Source organism: Cherax quadricarinatus, chromosome 84 (genome assembly GCF_038502225.1).
Source record: "Cherax quadricarinatus isolate ZL_2023a chromosome 84, ASM3850222v1, whole genome shotgun sequence".
Classification (NCBI taxonomy): domain Eukaryota; kingdom Metazoa; phylum Arthropoda; class Malacostraca; order Decapoda; family Parastacidae; genus Cherax; species Cherax quadricarinatus.
The window spans coordinates 9795223-9820111 of NC_091375.1; the positions used below are offsets into that span (position 1 = coordinate 9795223).

General features: G+C 39.7%; 1 protein-coding gene across 1 annotated transcript in view; it reads right to left on the minus strand.

The window, feature by feature from the left end:
- cac (calcium voltage-gated channel subunit cacophony) overlaps positions 1-24889 on the minus strand; it is a gene marked incomplete in the record, with an annotated part of 730773 nt that overhangs the window by 288012 nt on the left and 417872 nt on the right. Inside the window, 2 exon segments of the mRNA XM_070103036.1 lie at positions 15347-15511; positions 17367-17568. Coding sequence (XP_069959137.1) covers positions 15347-15511; positions 17367-17568 — 367 coding nt within the window.

The following is a 24889-nucleotide window of genomic DNA, read 5'->3' on the forward strand; positions in this document are numbered from 1 at the left end:
ACAATACTGAGTACTGTATTTTATAGGGACATTCACAGTAATTCCCATCTCCCCAAAATAAAGGAACTCTCCAATAACATTTCAAACATATTTAATTCCCAGGTCTGCTATCAGGGACTACATCATTACTGATGGTATCATTTTATATAGGGCACAGAATACCACATCGCAAAAATATACCAAAATACGACAAGGAAGCTTCATAATACTCACTGTCTCAGATTGTGACGTCCCTAAATTTAAGCACTATCAAACCTACAGCAGTTTAAATAAGTATTGTTGTGACATTCATCAAAAGCAAACTCTTATTATTAAAACTAGTAATAAGTAATGAAAAACTTCCAGACTACGATTTTAACCAAGATTAAGACTCACACTACATGATAAAAGTGGATGTGTGAGTGAATACGAGTGAGAGTGAGTGAGCGTACTCACCTAATTGTGGTTGCAGGGGTTGAGTCATAGCTCTTGGCCCTGCCTCTACACTGATTGCTAATAGGTCCTCTCTCTCCCTGCTCCACGAGCTTCGTCAAACCTCGTCTTAAAACTATGTATGGTTCCCGCCTCCACTACATCACTTTCTAGGCTATTCCTCTGCCTGCCAACTCTATGACTGAAGAAATACTTCTTAACATCCCTTTGATTCATAGGAGTCCCATCTCTGGAACATCCTCTCTCTCTCTCTCTCTCTCTCTCTTGTGTGTGTGTGTGTGTGTGTACTCACCTAGCTGTACTCACCTAGTTGAGGTTGCAGGGGTCGAGTCCAAGCTCCTGGCCCCGCCTCTTCACTGGTCGCCACTAGGTCACTCTCCCTGAACCATGAGCTTTATCATACCTCTGCTTAAAGCTATGTATGGATCCTGCCTCCACTACATCTCTTCCCAAACTATTCCACTTCCTGACTACTCTGTGGCTGAAGAAATACTTCCTAACATCCCTGTGATTCATCTGTGTCTTTAGCTTCCAACTGTGTCCCTTTGTTGCTGTATCCAGTCTCTGGAACATCCTGTCTTTGTCCACCTTGTCAATTCCTCTCAGTATTTTGTAAGTCGTTATCATGTCCCCCCTATCTCTCCTGTCCTCCAGTGTCATCAGGTTGATTTCCCTTAACCTCTCTTCGTAGGACATACCTCTTAGCTCTGGGACTGGTCTTGTGGCAAACCTTTGCACTTTCTCTAGTTTCTTTACGTGCTTGGCTAGGTGTGGGTTCCAGACTGGTGCCGCATACTCCAATATGGGCTTAACGTACACGGTGTACAGGGTCCTGAACGATTCCTTATTAAGATGTCGGAATGCTGTTCTGAGGTTTGCAAGGCGCCCATATGCTGCAGCAGTTATTTGGTTGATGTGCGCTTCAGGAGATGTGCCTGGTGTTATACTCACCCCAAGATCTTTTTCCTTCAGTGAGGTTTGTAGTCTCTGGCCCCCTAGACTGTACTCCATCTGCAGTCTTCTTTGCCCTTCCCCAATCTTCATGACTTTGCACTTGGTGGGGTTGAACTCCAGGAGCCAATTGCTGGAGCAGGTCTGCAGCCTGTCCAGATCCCTTTGTAGTTCTGCCTGGTCTTCGATCGAATGAATTCTTCTCATCAACTTTACGTCATCTGCAAACAGGGACACTTTGGAGTCTATTCCTTCCGTCACGTCGTTCACAAATACATACCAGAAACAGCACTGGTCCTAGGACTGACCCCTGTGGGACCCCGCTGGTCACAGGTGCCCACTCTGACACCTCACCACGTACCATGACTCACTGCTGTCTTCCTGACAAGTATTCCCTGATCCATTGTAGTGCCTTCCCTGTTATCCTTGCTTGGTCCTCCAGTTTTTGCACTAATCTCTTGTGTGTGTGTCAATTCCTCTCAGTATTTGGTCTGTCATTATCATGTCGTCCCTATCTCTCCTGTTCTCCAGTGTCGTCAGGTCGATTTCCCTTAACCTCTCCTCGTAGGACATACCCCTTAGCTCTGGGACTAGTCTTGTTGCAAACCTTTGCACTTTCTCTAGTTTCTTTACGTGCCTGGCTAGGTGTGGGTTCCAAACTGGTGCCGCATACTCCAATATGTGCCTAACGTACATGGTGTACAGGGTCCTGAATGATTCTTTATTAAGATGTTGGAATGCTGTTCTGAGGTTTGCTAGGTGCCTGCATTCTGCAGCGGTTATCTGGTTGATGCGCACCTCAGGAGATGTGCCCAGTGTTATACTCACCCCAAGATTCTTTACCTTGAGTGAGGTTTGTAGCCTCTGGCCCCCTTGACTGTACTCTGTCTGCAGTCTTCTTTGCCCTTCCCCAATTTTCATGACTTTGCACTTGGTGGGGTTGAACTCCAGGAGCCAGTTGCTGGACCAGGCCTGCAGCCTGTCCAGATCCCTTTGTAGTTCTGCCTGGTCCTCGTCTGACTGAATTCTTCTCATCAACTTCTGAGATACTTCTGGGTCTATTCCTTCTGTCATGTTGTTCACAAATATCTGCAGTGGAACCCCGAGTTTCAGCCGCAGTGAGTATCGACCGTTTCGAGTTTCAGCCGCTTTTTTCAGCTAAATTTTGTCCCGAGTTTCAGCCATTGCCCAATGTTTTGGCTGGCGTACCAGACCTGTCTGCCTGCCCACGCCTGCATGCCTCCCCACACAGGCGTCACAAACCAGTCTAGCTTTGTTTATCCATGAGTGAACATTACCTTGCGCACTCATCCGAACATTTCACAATAAATTCATTGTGTTTAGTGCTTGTTTATTGATTGTGACTGTGAAATAAATCACCATAGGCCCAAAGAAACTTCATAGTGGCAGCCCTTTGGTAAGGAAAGTGAGAAACGCCACAGAATTGAAGGAGATAGTACAAAAATATGAGAGTGGCATACGTGTGGGTGAGCTTGCCAGGATGTACGGCAAAATCAAATCAACAATCACTTCTATTCTAGCGAAGAGAAAGGAACTCAAGGAAGCTGATGCTACAAAAGGTGTTGACATGTTAACCAAAAATAGAACACAAGCAGTCAAAGAGGTTGAAAAGTTGTTGGTGGTGTGGATCAACAATTAAGAGATAGCGGGTGATAGTGTTTCAGAGTCGATCATTTGTGAAAAGGCAAGGCAGTTGCATGGTGATCTTCTGAAGAAAACGCCTGGAACCAGTGCTGATGTTAGTGAATTTAAGGCCAACAAAGGCTGGTTTGACAGATTTAAGAAGCATAGTGGCCTACACAGTGTGGTAAGGCATGGTGACGTTGCCAGTTCTGACAAATTGGCGGCTGAAAAATATGTGCGTGAATTCAAGGGGTACGTAGAGGCTGAAGAATTTAAACTAGAACAAGTGTTCAATTGTGACGAAAGAGGCCTCTTTTGGAAGAAAATGCCAAAGAGGACCTACATTACTCAGGAGGAAAAGGCAGTGTCAGGACACAAGCATAGGAAAGACAGTCTAACACTCTTGTTCTGTGCTAATGCTAGTGGGGATTTTAAAGTGAAGCCTTTACTGGTGTATCACTCTGAAAATTCCAGTGTGTTCAAGAAAAACAATGTCATCAAAAGTAAATTGTGTGTGTTGTGGAAAGCTAAATATAAGGCCTGGGTCATGAGACAAATTTTCAAAGAGTGGGTCCATGAAGTGTTTGGCCCCAGTGTGAAAAAATGCCTCCTGGAAAATAATTTGCCACTCAAGTGCCTCCTGGTAATGGACAATGCTCCTGCTCATCCTCCAAACTTGGTAGATCTCTTGTCTAGGGACTTCAGTTTTATAACAGTGAAGTTCTTGCCTCCTAACACCACTCTTCCCCCCCAGTCCATGAACCAGCAGGTCATTTCTAACTTCAAAAAAGTCTACACAAAAGCAGTGTTTGAAAAGTGCTTTGAAGTGACCTGGGACACTGAATTGACCCTAAGAGAGTTCTGGAGGAATCACTTCAATATCTACAACTGGATAAGCCTTATAGGTAAGGCTTGGGAGGGAGTGACTTCCAGGACTTTGAACTCTGCTTGAAGACAACTGTGGCCACAATGTGTCATCCAGAGGGATTTTGAAGGGTCTGAGGCTGACCCTGACGACCCTCTGCCTGTTGTGGAAGGTATTGTGGCATTGGGCAAGTCTATGGGGTTGGAGTTGAGTGGCGAGGATGTGGAAGAATTAGTGGAGAACCACAGGGAAGAGCAAACCACTGATAAATTGCAAGAGCTTCAACTGGAACAGCATCAGACCACAGCTGAGGAACTTGCTTCAGAAGACGAGGAAGAGGGAGTGAAGGAGGTGCCTTCTTCAGTGAATAAGGGCATGTGTGCAAAGTGGAATGAGTTGCAAAGTTTTGTTTAAAAGTATCAACCTGACCAAGCTGAAAGAAGCAATATCTGCAACATGTCCAGTGACAAAACCTTGTCCCACTTCAGGGAAATCTTAAAGAGTTGTCAGAAACAAAGCACTCTTGACAAATGTTTTGTGCGACAGGGGTCCAGTGACTCTCAAGCTGGTCCTAGTGGCATTAAAAGACAAAGAAGGGAAGTAGCCCAAGATAAGGACTTGTTACCTAAAGTCATTATGAAAGGGGATTCCCCTTCCAAACAATAAATCCTCCCTCTCTCCTCCTCCCTATCTTCCAGATGCCAGCAAGACTCTTCAATAAAGATACATAAATGTGATTTTAAATGTTTACTTATTACCTTGAGTTTACCTGGAGAGGGTTTCAGGGGTCAATGCTCCCACGGCCTGGTCTGAGACCAGGCCTCATGGTGGATCAGGGTCTGATCAACCAGGCTGTTGCTGCTGGCCACATGCAGGCTGACATACAAATCATAGCCCAGTTGGTCAGGTACTGACTTTAGGTGCCTGTCCAGTGCCTTCTTGAAGACAGCCAGGGGTCTATTGGTAATCCCCCTTACGTATGCTGGGAGGCAATTGAGCAGTCTTGGGCCCCGGACACTTATTGTGTTGTCTTTCAATGTACTCATGGTGCCCCTGCTTCTCATCGGGGGAATGGTGCCTCTCCTGCCGAGTCTTCTGCTCTCATAGGGAGTGATTTTCGTGTGCAGGTTTAATGCCAATCCCTCCAGGACCTTCCAAGTGTATATTATCATGCATCTCTCTTGAATGCATTCAAGGGAATACAAGTCAAGGACCTTCAACCATTCACAGTAGTTTAGGTGCCTTATCGTACTTACATGTGCCGTGAAAGTTCTTTGTACACTCTCCAAGTCTGCAAAGTCGCCTGCCTTGAAGGGGGGCATTAGTGTACAGCTGTATTCCAGCCTAGAGAGCACAAGTGATTTGAAGAGAATCATCATGGGCTTGGCATCCCTAGTTTTGAAGGTTCTCATTATCCATCCTATCATTTCCTAGTGGATGAGGTAGATACATTATTGTGGTCTTTGAAAGCAAGATCCTCTGACATCATCACTCCCAGGACCTTCACATTAATTTTCTGCTCTATTGTATGGTTAAAATTTGTCGTATACCCTGTATACGACAAGCATTTATATTTGTTGTTTGTATGTTAAACTACAGTTATTCTTTAAAAATATATTTTTTGTGAATATTTTTGTGGGTCTGGAACAGATTAATTGGATTTACATTATTTCTTAAGGGAAATACTGCTTCAACTTTCGGCCATTTCGAGTTTAGGCCTAGCTCCTGGAATGAATTACAGCCGAAATTCAGGGTTCCACTGTACCAGGAACAGCACCAGTCCTAAGACTGACCCCTGTGGAACCCCACTCACCACAGACGCCCACTCTGACACCTCACCACGTACCATGACTCGCTGTTGTCTTCCTGACAGGTATATTCCTTGATCCATTGCAGTGCCTTTCCTGTTATTCCCTGCCTGGTCTTTCCGCTTTTGCACTAATTTCTTGTGTGGAACTGTGTCAAATACCTGTTTACAGTCCAAGAAAATGGAATCTACCCACCCCTCTCTCTCTCTCTCTTGTGACACAGGATTTCCCATCCCTTTAACCATGCTGGATGTCGTTGATAAGCTCATTCCCTTCTAGGTGCTCTACTACTCTTCTCCTGATAATCTTCTCCATGACTTTGCATACTATACATGTCAGGGACACTGGTCTGTAGTTTAATGCTTCATGTCTGTCTCCTTTTTTCAAAAACTGGGACTACATTTGATGTCTTCCATACCTCAGGTAGTTGCCCTGTTTCAATAGATGTGTTGAAGATTGTTGTTAGTGATACACATAGTGCCTCTGCTCCCTCTCTCAGGACCAATGGAGAGATGTTATCTGGCCCCATTGCCTTTGAGGTATCTAGCTCGCTTAGCAGCCTCTTCACTTCTTCCTCGGTTGTATGTATTGTGTCCAACACTTGACAGTGTACCCCACCTCTCCATCTTTCTGGAGTCCCTTCTGTCACCTCTGTGAACACTTCTTTGAATCTCATGTTGAGCTCCTCACATATTTTGCGGTTGTTTCTTGTGATCTCTCCTCCTTCCTTCCTCAGTCTGACTACCTGGTCCTTGACTGTTGTTTTCCTCCTGATGTGGCTGTAGAACAGCTTCGGGTCAGATTTGGCTTTTGCTATGTCATTTTCAAATTGTCGTGTGTGTGTGTGCGCGTGTGCATGTGTGTGCGTATGCGTGCGTGTGTGTGTGTGTGTGTGTGTGTGTGTGTGTGTGTGTGTGTGTGTGTGTGTGTGTGTGTGTGTGTGTGTGTGTGTGTGTGTGCGTGCCATGTGTGTGTATCAAATCTGATGATAAGAGCAAATTTTATTTTAGATATGCTATCTTCCACAAAGAGAAGCCTGATACTCCAGACAACACTGTCCAACAAAAGCATTAAGGGTGTCAAAGCATCAATACTGTACCTGAATAAGCTAAGTAATTTCTTAACTGACTATCAGAGGGCTATGCTGCCCTTTAGCATAGTGTAGCATAAATTTTTATGCATATGCATAACTAATATGTGGGAAAATGAGGCAGGCACTATGACCTCCCCAATTACAATTAAAAATATTAAAAAATTCAAAAACTGCCACCAACTCTATCTCAAATTACACCATTTTGAGTTATGAAAATGGATTTCTGTATGTGATTTGATGAACAACTTGGGCATAACAACATCAAAAAAGTAACTTAATTGCATTTCTGCTACTTTCAGTTCAGTATGCCTCTTTCTGCCTATCATTTTCTCTAGATCTCAAAATCTATGGCAAACAATTCCAACACCCTAAATCTAAACAGTATATGTGAGGCAGCAGTGGTTTACTGAACTCTAAAACAAAATTAGTGTTTTATCCTTTGAAACATATCCCAAACGTGAGAACTGACATTCTTTTTAGGAGTCCACCACCAACCAGTCCCCCTAAATCATATCGGAGGGAGCTAGCCTTCATCTGGAAGGTAGGAACTTGGTTTCTTAGCACTGAGACAGAGGCTCATAACCTGTATAGTTGGGAAACTGAAAATTGAACAGCTCTAGAGCATGTCTGGTCTAAAAGTAACTGTAGAGGTTTTTTACTGCAAGTCCTGAGCATAGACCCTACATCCATATCTAGGGGTTGACCAAAGTCAACAACCTACTAGTCAACTAGGCAGAATAATTTTGATCATTACTGGAAACACAGAATTACGGGAAATATGATGAAGTATACAAATGGAAAATGGGAATCAATAAAGTGGGATATATATAACTTGCTGAATGTATTACACCCGTACTATAGACAGGTACTGGCTTAGCAGCAAACTTGTAAATGAGTGGAACAAACTTCTAGGTAGCATCACTGGAGTGATAACTCTGAGTAGCTATAAACATAGGCTGGAAAGTTACATGAGGAGGTGTGGTTGAGTGTGAATTTGACCTGCCTAGTATAAGTCAATAGACCTAGTGGAGTATTTGTTCTTTCTCAATTTCTTGAGTTACTTTGTGTTTCTTTTGTGTTTCTTCTCTCTGGTACAGTGTTTTACTTTCTGTTCTATATTTGTGATATTTAAGCAGATTTTCTTTCCTTTATTGTGATATTTACTGACCAGGAAGATTTATCATCACCCTCAACAAGAAGAAAAGGCCTTTTTTCACAAACAATGGTAGAGCAATAGAATGGTTCATAAGAGAAGGCAGTAGAAGCTGAAGATTTTACACTGCAAGGTTAACTCTGCTCCTGTAACTAAAAATAGGTAATCAAACAAAAACTCCAACATGATTAGAATTTCTTCCAAACTCATAAGAGTTAAGAGTTAAGATATCCATCACATGAAAGAAGACACATACTATAATTATGCCACGAGGCTTCATGCTCTTCCTAGAGATGACATTAAAATATCATTTATTCGTGTTCAAACAGTAGTTAACAAAACTCAAGACAGATGAGAAGCTTTTATTACCCTGATGAAATATAAAATTTCCTATTTTAGGGCTATGTTCCTATTGAGATTAGGAAATCAACACATGTTTATTAAGAATGATGATGCCTCTACTCTTAGTTCCATATTGGGGAACAGAGTGGCCATTTGTTGGGCAACAGAATGGTTCACAGTGAGCTTCTGGCTGTACTCTGACACAAATTAGGTAATAAACAGAAAATCAGAAATGGTATCCAGTTCAAAGACCTGAGGTTATATCATGGAATGAACTATATTAGTATAAATTTGAAATAGAATAAAGCCTAAAAAACTATTTGGTAAGTCAAAAATACTAAGAAAGGTTAAGCTGTAAGTCCTAGAAATGGTTATAATCATAACCATAAATTTTTGATTCCCAGTAAGCCAGCAGTAGGCCTTGGTCAAATGATCAAAAGCTCCAGTTGCGGGTCATCATATGACTAAGACCCTTGTCAGGAAACACTTGTCCTATTTCCTGACAAACATTATACCTACCTATAAGTCCTGACATTGCATATCTCCCTAAAAATATCTGGGTTACAGTTGTATGAGCATTATTCAACACTGATTGAATTCTGCATTAGGAAATTAGCATGAACTGGTATGAATGCAATTATCACAGCTTTTCTGGCATGAATGAAGATCAATTTAAATTCCTAACTGAGAGTGTAGATGTTTGTTCAGGGCCTACAATAAAAGATCCACTGCATCCCATCATGACCAATACTCATTCTAGTAATTCTGCCTTAATTCATGAAATAAACAGATTGTGGGTTTCTTGTCTCAGTGTTATGGTCCTTAAAGTTTCCCACTTTGCAGCATAAAGTTGCTTCCATGGTAATTTTGGGTACTGGTGGCAGGATTTGTATAGTGGTTCATCAAACCTAAGTATGATACACATTTTGAAAAATGAAAAACATTTCTCTGTGGAATATTTGATGAATTACCTGGAGCCTCATCTTTCCACATCAGTTGTTCTGCCTCACAGTGCTGTAATTCGAACTTCTTGTCAGCCCCTAACCACCTTTAAATTAGAAAATAGGAATGCCCTAAAGGAAACAGGAGGCAAAATGGGCAAACTGGGCTACAAGTGGCAAGGCGGTCAATTTACTGGTGCAACTGAGTTATTTAGACATGTTTTTATTCCACAGAAAATAGTTTTTCAGTCTTCAAAACGATGTAATATGTACATTTATATGCTTGTGGGAGACAATGACCAATAAGAACAGACTTGGTCTCTCGCTGACATTGCTATAGCCGTTTAGTACTACAAGTCCTCCATTCCATTACAGGCATGTACTCTGCTGCCTTATTTGTTTCTCACTTGTAATGTGTCAAATAATTTTAAGGCTTAATTCACACTAGGCAAGCCCTGGATGCCAATGACCATACTTTCCCTCTAAGCCCTAAGTGCTGGCATGTCATCTGTTTGATGCCCTTCAAAGAGCTCACACAGCTTCACAGCTGGCCTCTAATATTTTTGTTTATTGTTCACAATAGTTTCAGCTGAACAACCCAAAGAATTTGGCATTTATTTTTCTTACCAAAAGTTGTGATATTGGTCAGGAATGTGGTCTACAGTGTTCTAGCCTTACCTCACAGGATTGCTCAGGATTCACTTCATATTCTCCAGTAGTTCTTGCAGTGGAGTGTGGTCCCTGAACTAATGAGGTAGGATTCTTGCTTAGTCCTTGGGCCATCGCAGACCATCCCAATAAGGACAAAAACAATATTTTCGTTCTTCAGTCTGCACGCACGAAAGGAAGGGGCAGGGCTCATATCAGAGACGCTTCCTTAGCCCTTAAATAGAAAGAAAAAAGCCAACAGAATTTGGGGTCCCACTCCTTGACCCCATTGTCTACATTTGCTTATTTACAGTGAGGCAAATTTTTCTTGGTTCTGTGCTTAAGCAGGATAGCCTTATGATGAACTGTTGTATGTTAGGCTAAGTCACCATACAGATCAGATGTTATGTTATAATAAAAATTTTGGCCTGTCAAATCCTTTGCTGATACTGTCTAGAAGTACTGTATATAGAATGCTTTGATAAGACAAGAGGGTTTTAGAGACTCAAGAAGTAAGGCAGGATCTCTGCCCACAGGTGAAGTGCTCACCGATATATTTGTCTATCCAGGACGTAGTATTGTATCAAATACAAGTCATTTTCTATTTTTTTTATTTTTTTTTTTGCTGCTGGACAGGTTACTGTTTCTTGGCTGCAAATACTGGATGTTGATTATTTATTTCCCTAGCACTATGGGTAATTATTATACCAAGGGAAAATATGGTGAACTTTCTCACAGATAATACACATGCCAGTTGCATAAATTTATGAGCTTTACTGGCCTTCAGAATCATAAGATAAGCTTCCTGAGATCCATATTTTCCCATAATATTTATGCCCAATTCCATTCTGCTGGCTCAGCACTTTTTATTTCATGTCCTGTTCCTCTTTGGAGTGTCTTCCTTATATGTCAGTGCAGGAGGCGGAGTTAATGCGCATTTATCTTGAGTTGCGGGGACAGCATTTCTGTGCCTTCAGTGTAAGTTGCAGATATAGGGTTTTAAAACCTCTCCTAGCCTCATCTGACATAACAGCAATGAAAACATGGCTAGACATGCTATTCTAATATTTAGTTTTACATGTTTCCATTTTTTTTTGCTACTGTATATAGTATAATGCATCTGTACATACATTGAGAGTTTATTGTACAGTACAGCCCTGACTTCAGATGTTCTGACTTACAACATTCCAAACTTACAATATCAGCATTTTAGAAGAATGTTTAATAATATTTGTAAGAGAAAAGGAACAGTTCAGTCCATCAATTTTGGAGAAAGTACTTTCTTCAAGATTGATGGACTGAACGCATCTATTTCAGACTGAGGGACTGATTACCTCAAACTCCTCTTTTTCCTTCATTCTTCTTTGTATTGGACTGATGAAGCCACTGTTTGGTGAAATGCTTCCTCAGTAAAGATTCCCAAATGTTGCACAAGTGCTTCATTTTTCATCCTGTTTCAGTGCTGATGACTTCAGCTTTAAGAGAAACCCTAAAAATACACCTAAAGCATCCCCCAAATCTTCGGAAGCAACATTCCACTTCCAAACAATCAGTGGATACAAAGATTCAGGGAGAATCACTAGCTGGCAACAAGAACACTTCACAGTTAAGTATCCAATGACCAGCTGGCAAATTTGAACAACTTTTGGAAGCCATGACTTAATGAATGCTTAGACTGGAATGATAAACAAGTAAACCTCATCACTACTTAGGGTCTTAGATTGCAAATTTGGACTTTTGATGTTTTGGCAATTGTTCTTACGATTTTCAAGGGGCCTACCCACCATTAATTTTGATTCAAGAAACATCTAATATTCATATATAACACAGGGCTCCCTTTTTAGAGAAATTACTAAAGATTCATTCTTGTTCGTTGAATAAAACTTCTTCAGGCTTGGTTCCTCACATCTTAGCTTCCACCCATGTATGCCTGACACATATTTTCCATGCAAATATCACCTACCCTCTTTTCCATTGCTCCTTTCTTCATATCTGCCATGATAATACAGAAGACTTCTCTTTCATTTTTTTGACAAGAAATCTTAAAATAAATACTGTATTTCTGTAAGTTTTTAATGAAGCAAGACACATTACAGATATCAACTACAGAGGCTGCATGAATTAAACAATGACTCATCTCCACTCCAGAGTTGTGTACACAGGACAAGAGCACATCCTCAGTGTCATCACAGCTTCCAGCTCAGACAAGAAAAAATAAAATTTACTACATTGATTGAGGGATACAGCATGGCCCAGCCATCTTTCTTCACCCATCCCCCCACCCCACATATCTGGACTCAAGTTTGGCTAACTGGTTTCTCTGAATCTCTTCATAAATGTTAAACTGTTCACATTTCAACTGCATGTCAAGTCATTGCTTATTATGATCTAACAGGCTCACATAAGTTTGTTAGATGTTCAAGCAACTCGCACTCTGCTTCCTTTCCAAGCAGCTTTATATATCCTCTTAGTTATCCTATGATTCTCTGTTCTCTCCAATTGCCCAAACCACCTTAACCCCTCCTCAGGATTCTAAATTATATTTTTGGCAACTCCACATTGTCTCCTAATCATCACACTCTGAATTCTGTGCACAGTATTCAAACCACACATCACCCTTAAACATAACATCTTTGATGTCTCCAGCCTCCTCCTTGCTGCAATGTTTAAAGCCCATGATTTATGCCCATAAAACAGTGTTAGTACCACTATATTCAGTTACATTTTCTTTTTTGCCTCCATGGACAAAGTTCTTTGTCTTCACAAATGTCTCAATTTTGCTCATCAATTTTATGACTCACCTCATTTTTCATAGAACCATCTGCTGACAAGTTCACTCCCAAATATCTAAACATATTTACTTCCTCCATGCTTTACTCCCCCCAATCTGACAGCCAATCTTTCAATGAAAAGATTTGTTATTAAAGTCATCACCTTGCTCTTTCCCTTGCTCACTTTTAATTTTCTTCCTTAGCATACCTTCCCAAATTCATCGACAACCATTATGTATACACAGTATGTATACACAAATGGTGTTGCCTCCACTACACAACCTGCTCTAGTTGGAGTCCCCCAGGGCAGTGTTTTTGAACCATTACTCTTTCTATTTAAAGCTGTTCTTTTTTGCAGATGACACTACCTATATCTTTTCTCACCCAAACCAAACCATACTTAGAAACACTGTAAATGACAAGCTGCTAAAAATATCCACTTGGATGACGGCCAACAAACTTACTCTCAATATCGACAAAACCTACTATACGTATACAGTTTGGTAACAGAGCTGCAAATATTCAGCTAAACATATCGATAAATGGTTCCTCCATTTCAAGACACACTGTCGTAAAATTTCTATGGCTCCACATTGACAGCTGTCTTAAATTTCACACTCACATACAACATATTTCCAAAAAAATCTCCAAAACAATAGGCATCCTCTCTAAGATACAGTACTATGTATCTCAAACAGCACTCCTTGCTCTTTACCATTCTCTCATCTGCCCTTACCTATGGAATTTGTACATGGGGTTCAACCATAGCAAATCACCTTAAACCTGCTGTGAAAATGATTACAAACTTCTGTGCCAGGCAATACACCCCACTGCTATTTAAAAGCCTGAACCTACTTAATATACAATTTTTTTTTTCTTTTAACAAGTTGGCCGTCTCCCACCAAGGCAGGGTGACCCAAAAAGAGAGAAAATCCCCAAAAAGAAAATACTTTCATCATCATTCAACGCTTTCATCTCACTCACACATAATCACTGTTTTTGCAGAGGTGCTCAGAATACAAAATATTCACTTATATTATTGTGCCTACTACATACACAGAACATTATTCTCCAGTATAAACCTTCCTCACAAACTCCTTCTTGAAAACTACAATAGAACACACTTGCATAACACAAGACAGAAAACACTCTTTGATATCTCGTGTCCATCTCTCCTTATGCAAAAATGCAACGTACATAAAGGGCCTTAAGATCTGGAATTCATTGCCTGAAAATATAAAAGGGCCCCTGCTGCCTGCACACCAATTCAAGGCACTACTTAGAACTCACCTCATCTCCCAAAACTAACAACACAAATACTATATACTATCATCACCATCAACCCAAAAATTGCCAAATTTTATAAGATTATTTCAAAACTAAAATGGTCTCAATCTCATTATGTACAATGTGCAAAAAATATAATACTGTAACTTGTTATTCAACTACTTGTTAATTTAATTACTGCTAAACAGCTACTACCTCTGTTGATGTAATAAAAACAACGTTCAATTCGAACCAACTATGTTATATATGTCTAGTATGACGTAGTCTGTAAAGTATCAGGATTAGTCTGCCCGAAATGCCTCGGCATGATAGTGGCTTTCTTTGTACTTGGCAAATTAATATTTTAATTACACATTGTAAACTATGGATGGAAATAGACTCCTTATAACATGTCAGTCACACTTGTAACTATGGATGGAAATAGACTCTTTATAACATGTCAGTCACACATTGTAAACTATGGATGGAAATAGACTCCTTATAACATGTCAGTCACACATTGTAACTATGGATGGAAATAGACTCTTTATAACATGTCAGTCACACATTGTAACTATGGATGGAAATAGACTCCTTATAACATGTCAGTCACACATTGTAACTATGGATGGAAATAGACTCTGTATAACATGTCAGTCACACATTGTAACTATGGATGGAAATAGACTCTTTATAACATGTCAGTCACACATTGTAAACTATGGATGGAAATAGACTCCTTATAACATGTCAGTCACACACATTGTAACTATGGATGGAAATAGACTCCTTATAACATGTCAGTCACACATTGTAACTATGGATGGAAATAGACTCCTTATAACATGTCAGTCACACATTGTAACTATGGATGGAAATTGACTCCTTATAACATGTCAGTCACACATTGTAAACTATGGATGGAAATAAAAATTTGAATCTGAATTTTGAATTACAACTTTTCTTCCGACTTCTAAAAGAGCTGTGTTGTTGGCAAAGAACAACTGTGACAACTCTCACCTTGATTCAAATTCATTAGTTTTTAATCCCACATCTTTCCCCAACACCCTAGCATTTACTTTTTAAACAATCCCAGCCATAAATATGTTAAACAACCATGGTGGCATACACATCCCAGTTCATGACCTACCTTTATTGGAAAATAATCCCTCGATCTCCTGCATTATCTAACTTCAACTTCACAATCTGTACACACATGCACATACTCATGTATATATATATACCTGGAGTATATGCATATATCTTTATATATACATGAGTGCATGTGTGTGTGCCCATGGTATAATAATTTACAGAAATATTTTCCTAACTCCAATCAGGATGCCAATGCAACATAACACATAAGCACTCATTATAATTTCTTACATTGAGACTGCAATGCATTTAAACATTAAAAAAATGCAAAACTTACCTTCATCATAAGGAGAAGTGTATTGAGCACAATGAGTAACATGATGAAATATTCAAAGGGTGTAGAAACGACAATTCGCCAGATCTTGTACTTAAAGCTGACACGGTCCTTAGGCATATACCTCTCCAGGGGCTTTGCTTGGATAGCAAAATCTATACAGGATTTCTGTGAAATGGAATAACTTTAATAATTCAGGTTCCTCTCATTACATGAATTTCTTTCTTAAAAAAAATATTAATAATTTATTTTTCATGCATACAAACTAAAAATTTTAATAGAATTTTTCCTGAAAGAAATGATGTGGAATCTATCAAGGAAAAGTTTCAGAGGAGGGTTTATAATGGAAATGAATGTCCTACATACACCTACCATCCGACTTACGACCTGCTCAGCTTACGACCACTCGACTTACGACCGTGTTTTTTTTTGCCAAATTTCTGGGAAATAAACAACTATTTGTGTTGTACACAGTGTTTATCCTAAACCTTACAGTATAAAATACAGTACTAACAGCATAAAAAGTAAAGTAAAACATGAAATACCAAAATAAAACAATAAAATAAAGTCATTACAAAAATGTGATGTTGATATTCAGTAGTAAAGTTCGACTTACGTCCATTTCGACTTATGACTGGTTTCTCAGAACCGAACTCGGTCGTAAGTCGGATGGTAAGTGTATATGTAGTAGGCACAGTAGAATAAATAAGTAAGTTTATTTAGGTATACACAAATACAATTACATAGATTATTATACATAGCAGCATATGTATAAAGTACCTTGGATAACCCAAAAAAGTCAGACAGAGTGACTTATTTCCATTGGGGTCCTTTTACCTTATTATTATAATATAAAGGTGATAATATCTTATTATTATTCTATAATAGAGATAACATCTTATTATCATACTATTAAGACTATCTACTACACAAGAGTCATTAAGACTACCTACAATACGAGGGTCATTACTAGGAATAAGGTAATATTACACACGTGTTAGCTAAAAAAATAAAAAATCATCCCCCTCCCTTTCTGTAGCTACATTCATCAGACACCTTTTGGCTCTCTTCTTGAATTGGTTCATCCTATGACTGGCTTTGACATGTGTGGGCAGTCTGTTCCATTCCTTTATTGCTGTATGAAAGCATACTTTGTTTACTAAGCAAGTTCAAACTTTTGAAGAGTTGGGAAGTGTGCTGTCTGTCACTGGAATGGCTGACAGTCCACACAGCAGCTTTCTGTTGGGTTATTAATGGTTTTGGTTGATTTGGTGTAGTAGATCCCAAGGCACTAATACCATAGGTGAGGTAAGGATAGATTAGAGAGTAGTACATGTAAGTAGTGTTTGATGTATGCACACAGTAATGTATCTCTGAGAGGATGCTTATTGGGTGGAAAAGTTCTATTAATTTTTTTCACAGATTTTGTGTCATGCACTCATAACTATGCCTCTACTAAACAATTAACCCATCTCAGGTGAATACACTTTTTTTTTTAATTCCATTAATGAATAAACTTATAGGAACAAGATATGGAATATTATCACCCAGGTACCCATTTCAAGTTATAACATGGGCTTGGTTGGGCAAAATGCAATTCACTTAACATATTTGTCAGTTCCTATCTACATTGTTAAGCGGGCGCTAACTATATTATATTTTTTTAATACGCGGGCCGTCTCCCAAGGTACGATGACCCGAAAAAGAAACATTTCACCATCATTCGCACTATCACTGTCCTGCCAGAAGTGCACAGATACAACAGTACAGATGACTCTTCAAACAGCAAATATCCCCACCCTTCCTTTATAAATTTGTTTATTAGTTGTTATTCTCTCTGACTTTTTCATAAAGCTCAAGTAACCACTTTATAAATCTCATAGGATTTCTTCATTTCTGTGAGTTCTATATCTTGTTTTTCTTAATCTCTCTCTGCCTCTATTCCAATACCAAGCCCTTAAGTGCCCTTAATTTTCAACAAGGTTATTATATGGATCTCATTAGCTGCTATAACTATTCTCACCTGATTCTTGTCTAACTCTCCATCTTGGAGCTCAGCCTCTCCTTGCTCCTGAAATGTGATGATGATCAAAGCCACGAAGATGTTGACAAAGAAGAACGGGAAAACGATGAAGTAAACAATGTAGAAGATGGACATTTCGACTGCAACTTGAGGCTGGGGTCCGTGATCTTCGTAAGTTGCTGCCATGGAATTCTGCAGAACTCTGTCAAGAGAAAAAAGAGTAGAGTCCTGGGATCATCACTTGAAATGAAATAAAGAAGACAAAAATACTAACACTAGTTACTCATTACTATTTAAGGAAAGCAGATTTATTAACAAGTCTCAAATCAGTACCTGACCAGCCAGGCTGCGGTTCATATGTCTGTTTGCGTGCAGCCAGCAGTAACAGCCTGGATGACAAGGTCCTGATCCACCATGAGGCCTGGTCAAGGACTGGGCCACGGAGGCAGTGATCCTCAGAATACCCTCTACGTAGACTCCAGGTGAGGGAACTAAAACAACACTATAAAGCCTGAGAAACTACTGCTTGACTCTTTAACTGCTGAGATCACAATTTTAAACTGACTGGTGAAACTCTCTGACTAAATAATTTAAAATTTCATTCTGGCTGCAAAAAAAAAAAAAAAAAAAGAAAGAAAGAAAAAAAAAAAGTTTTGAATATCCACGATGTGCTCCAATATCTCAGATTATTATTATTATTATAATCAAGGGGGAAGTGCTAAACCCATAGGGTTATACATTGGCTAATAAACCTACTCTTTCAGCTCACTAGGTACCTATATATATACCCTTTGTGTCCTTGTATTGCTTGTAATGGCTTGACAAAGCTCCAGGAGAGTGAAACGTTGCCACGATAAAATTTCACATTAATTACATCTGCAGTAGTGAAATGAATAAACTACTTGTTTATTCGCTACTAGCGAATAAACTAGTAGTGTATTCACTAGTAGTTTATACACTAGTAGTTTATACACTAGTAATTTATTCATTAAAATAAAGGGTGAGTAAACTAGTAGTTTATTCACCCTGAAGACCCTGAATGAACTAGTAGTTTATTCACCTTGAATAAACTATATACTAGTTTACTTAGTATACTCCAGTCCTTTCTCCCATCTTATAGACCAGATCGTCTTATAACTGGAGTATACCTGGCCTTGTAATACATGAAAACTTCATAACCTCTCTTGCAATCTTGTGATAAATGCTAAAAAATATGGGAATATAATATACAGAAATAATTTTAATAAATTTACATGAATAGCAGTGTATGAAATAGAAGTTAATATCAAGAACTAAGATGACCAGGACATTTCACTGAGACATGTGGTATCATTACAGTACCATGATGTAACAAGCTTAGCATAGCACAGAGATGTACACACCACAAGATAACCAGCAGTGAATCTGGTATGTCCAATGTATAACTGTTAGGAAACAGTTTCTTAAAAATGCCGATGATGCGAGCTTTGCGAGGATGGCCAGAAGCCCAGGTGTTGCTTAGAAAACAAAATATAGGTCATTAGTACAGTTTACAGACTCTGCCAGTGAAGAAAAACTTCATAAAGCTGGAGGGAAATGTTTAAGTCAAGAGGTTTTTCAAAGAGATGGTTGAGAGATGCAGGGGTGTGCTAGGTGAGCACTGTACACCCACCAAAGATAGTAACGTCATCATAAATATTAAGCTCACTCTGTCCCCTGTTATGAAATATTGTGGCAGTTGTTCAGAGAGAGCACCTAACACCCCACAGCTAGTTGTACCATGAACAGTGCACACCCTGTGTCAATAACCCACTATACACCACTGAAGAAATGGCATCATGATCATTTTGAAGCTGAAATATTTTAAACACGAGTATATAACAACAGTGACTAGACAAAATATTACAAGGAAAATATACTGTAATCAAATCTTCCACTCCTTAACTAGTAAATCTGAATTTAAAAAGAATTATTAGTATTAGATCTCAAGGTTTAAAAAATCACACCTTGACTCCATAACTAACTTCAATAAATGTATTTCAAACAATTTCAGTATCAAAATGGTATACAATATCGACAAGTTTCAGTATTGTATATGTTTCGGAATAAAAATGCTTAAGTGTTGCCTATGTGTCTTACCAAACAATTTCAGAACTAATTTATTTTGCAATAAAGGAATGGCTCATTGCTCAGTGGTAGTGCATTCCACTCACAAACAAAAGACCTGGGCTCAATCATTGGCAGATGGACACTATGGGCAAGTCTTCTTATGCCTATTGCCCCTGTTTACCTACCAGTAAATAGATACTTGGATGTTACTCTACTGATGTGTATTGCATCCTGAGGGTTTGTAATAATGACTAATTAGTTGTACTTTAAAATAAGTAGAAATAAGATCAGAATAAGAGTAGGCTGTGAGAAATGGGTTATAATAAGTGTTTAACCCTTTCAGGGTCGGCAGGCCCTCTCCGAAACTTGTTCTCAGAAAAAAAAAAAAAAAAAAAAAAAAAAAAAAAAAATCTCATGAATAATAGAGAATCTTTTCCCAATCATAATGACACCAAAAGTATGAAATTTTATGGAAAACTTATGGAATTATGCTCTCGCGAAGTTAGAGGTCTCGGCGATGTTTACTCATCGGCGATTTTGCCCACTTTGAGCCCTATTTTTGGCCAATTCCAATGTTCCAGTTGAAAAAATCATAACTATTTTGCTAGAACTCCATTTTTTCTATCGAATGAGTATAAGAAACCACCTCTTTACCCCTTACCCAAAAAATGACATACGTACTAAGCATTCAAAAACCATTCAAATTCTGTTTCTTAAGACAATGGACTGAAGTTACACAAGTGAATATCAAATAGCCAACAAGCAACCTTATAGAGTCCCACCCAAGAATACAGAGGAGACCTATCAGTGACAAGATCCGGAGATCAATCTGACCTAAAGTTAACCCAAAACCCCTGCCTGGTCATATACGCATGGTATAGGCAGGATATATAGTGGCCATGACTATGATGCCATATGGGTGAGTAACATATTTATCTTACAGGTTATAGTTCCGGTCATGCTGAGTTGGATGCTCCGAGAATAACTATTAATTTCACCGAAGATTAGCATAAGTTACTCTGTACCGATCTCCAAAGAATTTGGAAAACGCCAAGCCTGGAGAATCACCAGGAGCCAGTATACAAGCAAAGACAAGAGAACTCACCTCATAATGATGCCTCAGGAAGAAGTTCTGAGGTGCTCACATGTAAGATGAGTCCTTGAACAGGTGAATGTTGATTTATGCATTGGCTGCATGACCTCCAAAGAAGTTGCAATAACTGATGAGCCCAACACATCCTTGACGTAATGGCGACAGACTTTAGGAGGGCTTATGCCATGGCTGAAGGAAGCTGAAGAGATAAAGCAGGACCAATAATGAGGTCAACCAGAGACAGAGTCCATAGACAGTAATGAAGGAGAAACCTTGTTGAGTTCTGATTACAGGACAGGAAGGAATAAGTACAGAAAGGCCTCCACATATACCAGGCCTCTTTTCAATGTTCCACATTTTCCTTGGCTTTCAATTCCCCTCACCGGAGGTTCCTTGATGCTGGTGAGGGACTCTTGATCTACAGAATTGGATCTGTGCTCCAGTTTCCTGAATTGAACTTGAATGTCTTCCATCCCCCCCCCCCCCCAATGGTGCTGTATAACTCCTATGAGTTAAGCGCTTCCATAATAATAATAATAAAAATTATGGCTTTCAGTTGAGCCACTGTTCATTATGTTCAGTGTTTTTACCACTTTTCCACCATTTTCAAACAACAGTTGCATAACAGAAGGACAACCAGCACCATAATTTAAGGTAAGTATTGTATGTACTGTGTATTTATTTTAGTTTTTGTTTTTTTTATGACTAGCTATATTATGCACTTAATATATGATATTGTAAACATGTTATCAGGTGTTTTAGATGCATTCAGTAATGAAAAACTATTCTTTTCCACCTGATGGAGATTTTGACTTACTGTACGGGGTCAGGAACCTAAGAGCTGTACAAACGGAGCCCTCCTGTAATTTCTGAATGACTCTACAAGAGAGAGAGAGAGAGAACCAGTTTCACCACCATTCATACTATCAATGATTTGCCAGAGGCGCCCATATACGATAGTTTATATGACTCTCCAAATAGCAAATATTCCCACCCTTCCTTTAGAGTGCAGGCACTGTATTTTCCATCTTCAGGACTCAAGTCCAGTTAACTTGTTCCCTTGAATCCCTTCACAAAATGTTACCCTACTCACATTGCAACACTACAGCTTGTCAGGTCCCAAAAACCATTTGCCTCCATTTACTCCTATCTAACACTCTCACACATGCCTACTGGATGTCAGATCCCCTTTTGCACAACTTTACCCCCTCCCTGAATCTTTTCATAGGATGATCTCTACCCTGCCCTCCCTTCACTACAGATTTATATACCCTCCAAGTCATCCTATTTTGTCCCATCCTCTCTAAATGATCAAACCACCCCAACAACCCCTCTTCAGTCCCCCGAGGAGGGGTTGCAGTATTTTTAGCAACTCCGCACCTCCTCCTAATATCCAAACTATGGATTCTCTGCATAATATTTATGTCACACATTGCCCTCAGACACATTCCCACTGCCTCCAAACTCCTTCTCACTGCAACATTTACAACTCATGCTTCACACCCATATAAGAGTGTTGGTACCACTATACTCTCATACATTTCCCTCTTTACCTCCATGGATAACATTCTTCATTTAAACATATACCTCAATGCACCACCTACCTTTTTCCCTTCATAAATTCTATGATTCACCTCATTTCTCAAAGACCCATTGCCAACAAGTCCACTCCCAAATATCTGAACGCATTCATTTCCTCCATACTCCTTCCCTCCAATCTGATATCCAATCTTTCATTTCCTAACACATTTGTTACCCCTCATCACCTTGTTCTTACCTATGATCACTTTCAATTTCCTTCCTTTTCATACCCTTTCAAATTTGTCTTCAGAATCTCCCAAAAGAACAATGTCATCAGTAAAAAAGTAACTGTGACAACTCCCACGTTGTGTTCGATTCTGCATATTTTAATCTTACACCTCTCCTCAACACCTTAGCATTCACTTCTTTTACAATCCCATCTATAAATATGTTAAACAGCCATGATGACATCACTCATCCCAGTCCAAGTCCTACTTACAACTGGAAATAGTCCTCTTCCCTCCTCAATATCCTAACCTGAATCTCACTTTCTGCACAAAAACTCTTAACTGCTTTTATTAACCTACCTCCTATACTTTACATTTACAACATCTGCTGCAGGGCTCCCCTATCCACCCTATCTTGACATATTTTTGTATAAAAGCATGAGCATATTACACATGTACCAAACAACTATATACAAAAAACAATACATTTGGTAAACATTTGGAAAAAATGCAAAATTCCAATTCAGTTAAATCTTTTCACCATGTATGTCACACTAGTAAACTGAAAGATGCCTCTAGGTCAAACCCATGGCAAGCCAGTCCTAGAACTAGCAGGCCAGTGCACTATCCACTGTATAACTCTGACCACGAAAGCTGTGATTTTGCTCTGGACTGATACCAGCAAGTCCGGCTATCATTTTATCATGCAGGAAGAGCCACATGTCTATGGAGCATCCAGCAAAGTAAGCAGACTCCTGGATGTCACTACTGCCTGGTTCTGGCTGGGTTACCAGTATCTCTGGGAGGTTGAATCACCACCACCAGATGATGCAGACATAGAAATGTAAACTTTGCCAGATGGACAATTATAACACCTTGCGTTGGTATGTGCTGCAATGTAATAAAATTAATGAATTCGGAGACAACTCGCTCAGAAATGTTCAACAAATGTCCAAGCATTTTATCCACAGTGGTATAATACCAACCATTCTGGAAAAATACCCTGACTTTGCCCACTGTAAATAACGTATTACCACTTACAATTTTTTTAAAGCATTCATTATATACATGTATACTGTTTATTAACACATCGGTCATTTCTCACCAAGGTAGGGTGGCCCGAAAAAGAAAAGCTTTCATCATCATTCACTCCATCACTGTCTTGCCAGAGGCATGCTTACACTACAGTTTTAAAACAGCAACATTAACACCCCTCCTTCAGAGTGCAGACACTGTGCTTCCCATCTCCTGGAATCAAGTTCGGCCTGCCGGTTTCCCTGAATCCCTTCATAAATGTTATCTTGCTTACACTCCAACAGCACATCAAGTCCTAAAAATCATTTATCTCCATTTGCTCCTATCTAACGCGCTCACGCACGCTTGCTGGCCCCTCGCACACAAAACCTCCTCTACCCCCTCCCTCTAACCTTTCCTAAGCCGACCCCTACCCTGCCTTCCCTCCACTACAGATTTATTTTTGTATTTTTTGTGACCCAATTCATGTCTGCATAAGTATCTCATTATGAGTTCAACCAGATACAAACATGCAAATAATTCATTACCACTGTAACTTGTTTAGCTATCAAAACTTTGCCACCCAGTCTCTGGACCCATCATGTGTCTCCGTAATTTTTGATCACCACCCACAGGATGGGAATGGGGTGTAAAATAAAGATATTAAACTAAAAAAACTCAAATAACTCTTTCAACATCTTAAGGTGTACAACAACATCTCCAGGAACCATGAGGTCAACTCCTGTAGGTGATACCATCAACAACCTGGAATTAAATTTCTAAGTGGTGACATTCCTCGAGTAATTTCATCCACCTAGGAATGTGTAAAAAGCTGTTAATCATTTAAATATCCTTCACAGTTTTAAACACAGAAACTGGAATGCAAGATTTTTTTATACAGTTATGTGACAAAATGTGTGTTCAGTATAATAAATAAAAAATTGGAAATATTTTTTTTTATTATCACACTGGCCGATTCCCACCAAGGCAGGGTGGCCCGAAAAAGAAAAACTTTCACCATCATTCACACCATCACTGTCTTGCCAGAAGGGTGCTTTACACTACAGTTTTTAAACTGCAACATTAACACCCCTCCTTCAGAGTGCAGGCACTGTACTTCCCATCTCCAGGACTCAAGTCCGGCCTGCCGGTTTCCCTGAACCCCTTCATAAATGTTACTTTGCTCACACTTCAACAGCACGTCAAGTATTAACAACCATTTGTCTCCATTCACTCCTATCAAACACGCTCACGCATGCCTGCTGGAAGTCCAAGCCCCTCGCACACAAAACCTCCTTTACCCCCTCCCTCCAACCTTTCCTAGGCCGACCCCTACCCTGCCTTCCTTCCACTACAGACTGATACACTCTTGAAGTCATTCTGTTTCGCTCCATTCTCTCTACATGTCCGAACCACCTCAACAACCCTTCCTCAGCCCTCTGGACAACAGTTTTGGTAATCCCGCACCTCTTCCTAACTTCCAAACTACGAATTCTCTGCATTATATTCACACCACACATTGCCCTCAGACATGACATCTCCACTGTCTCCAGCCTTCTCCTCGCTGCAACATTCATCAC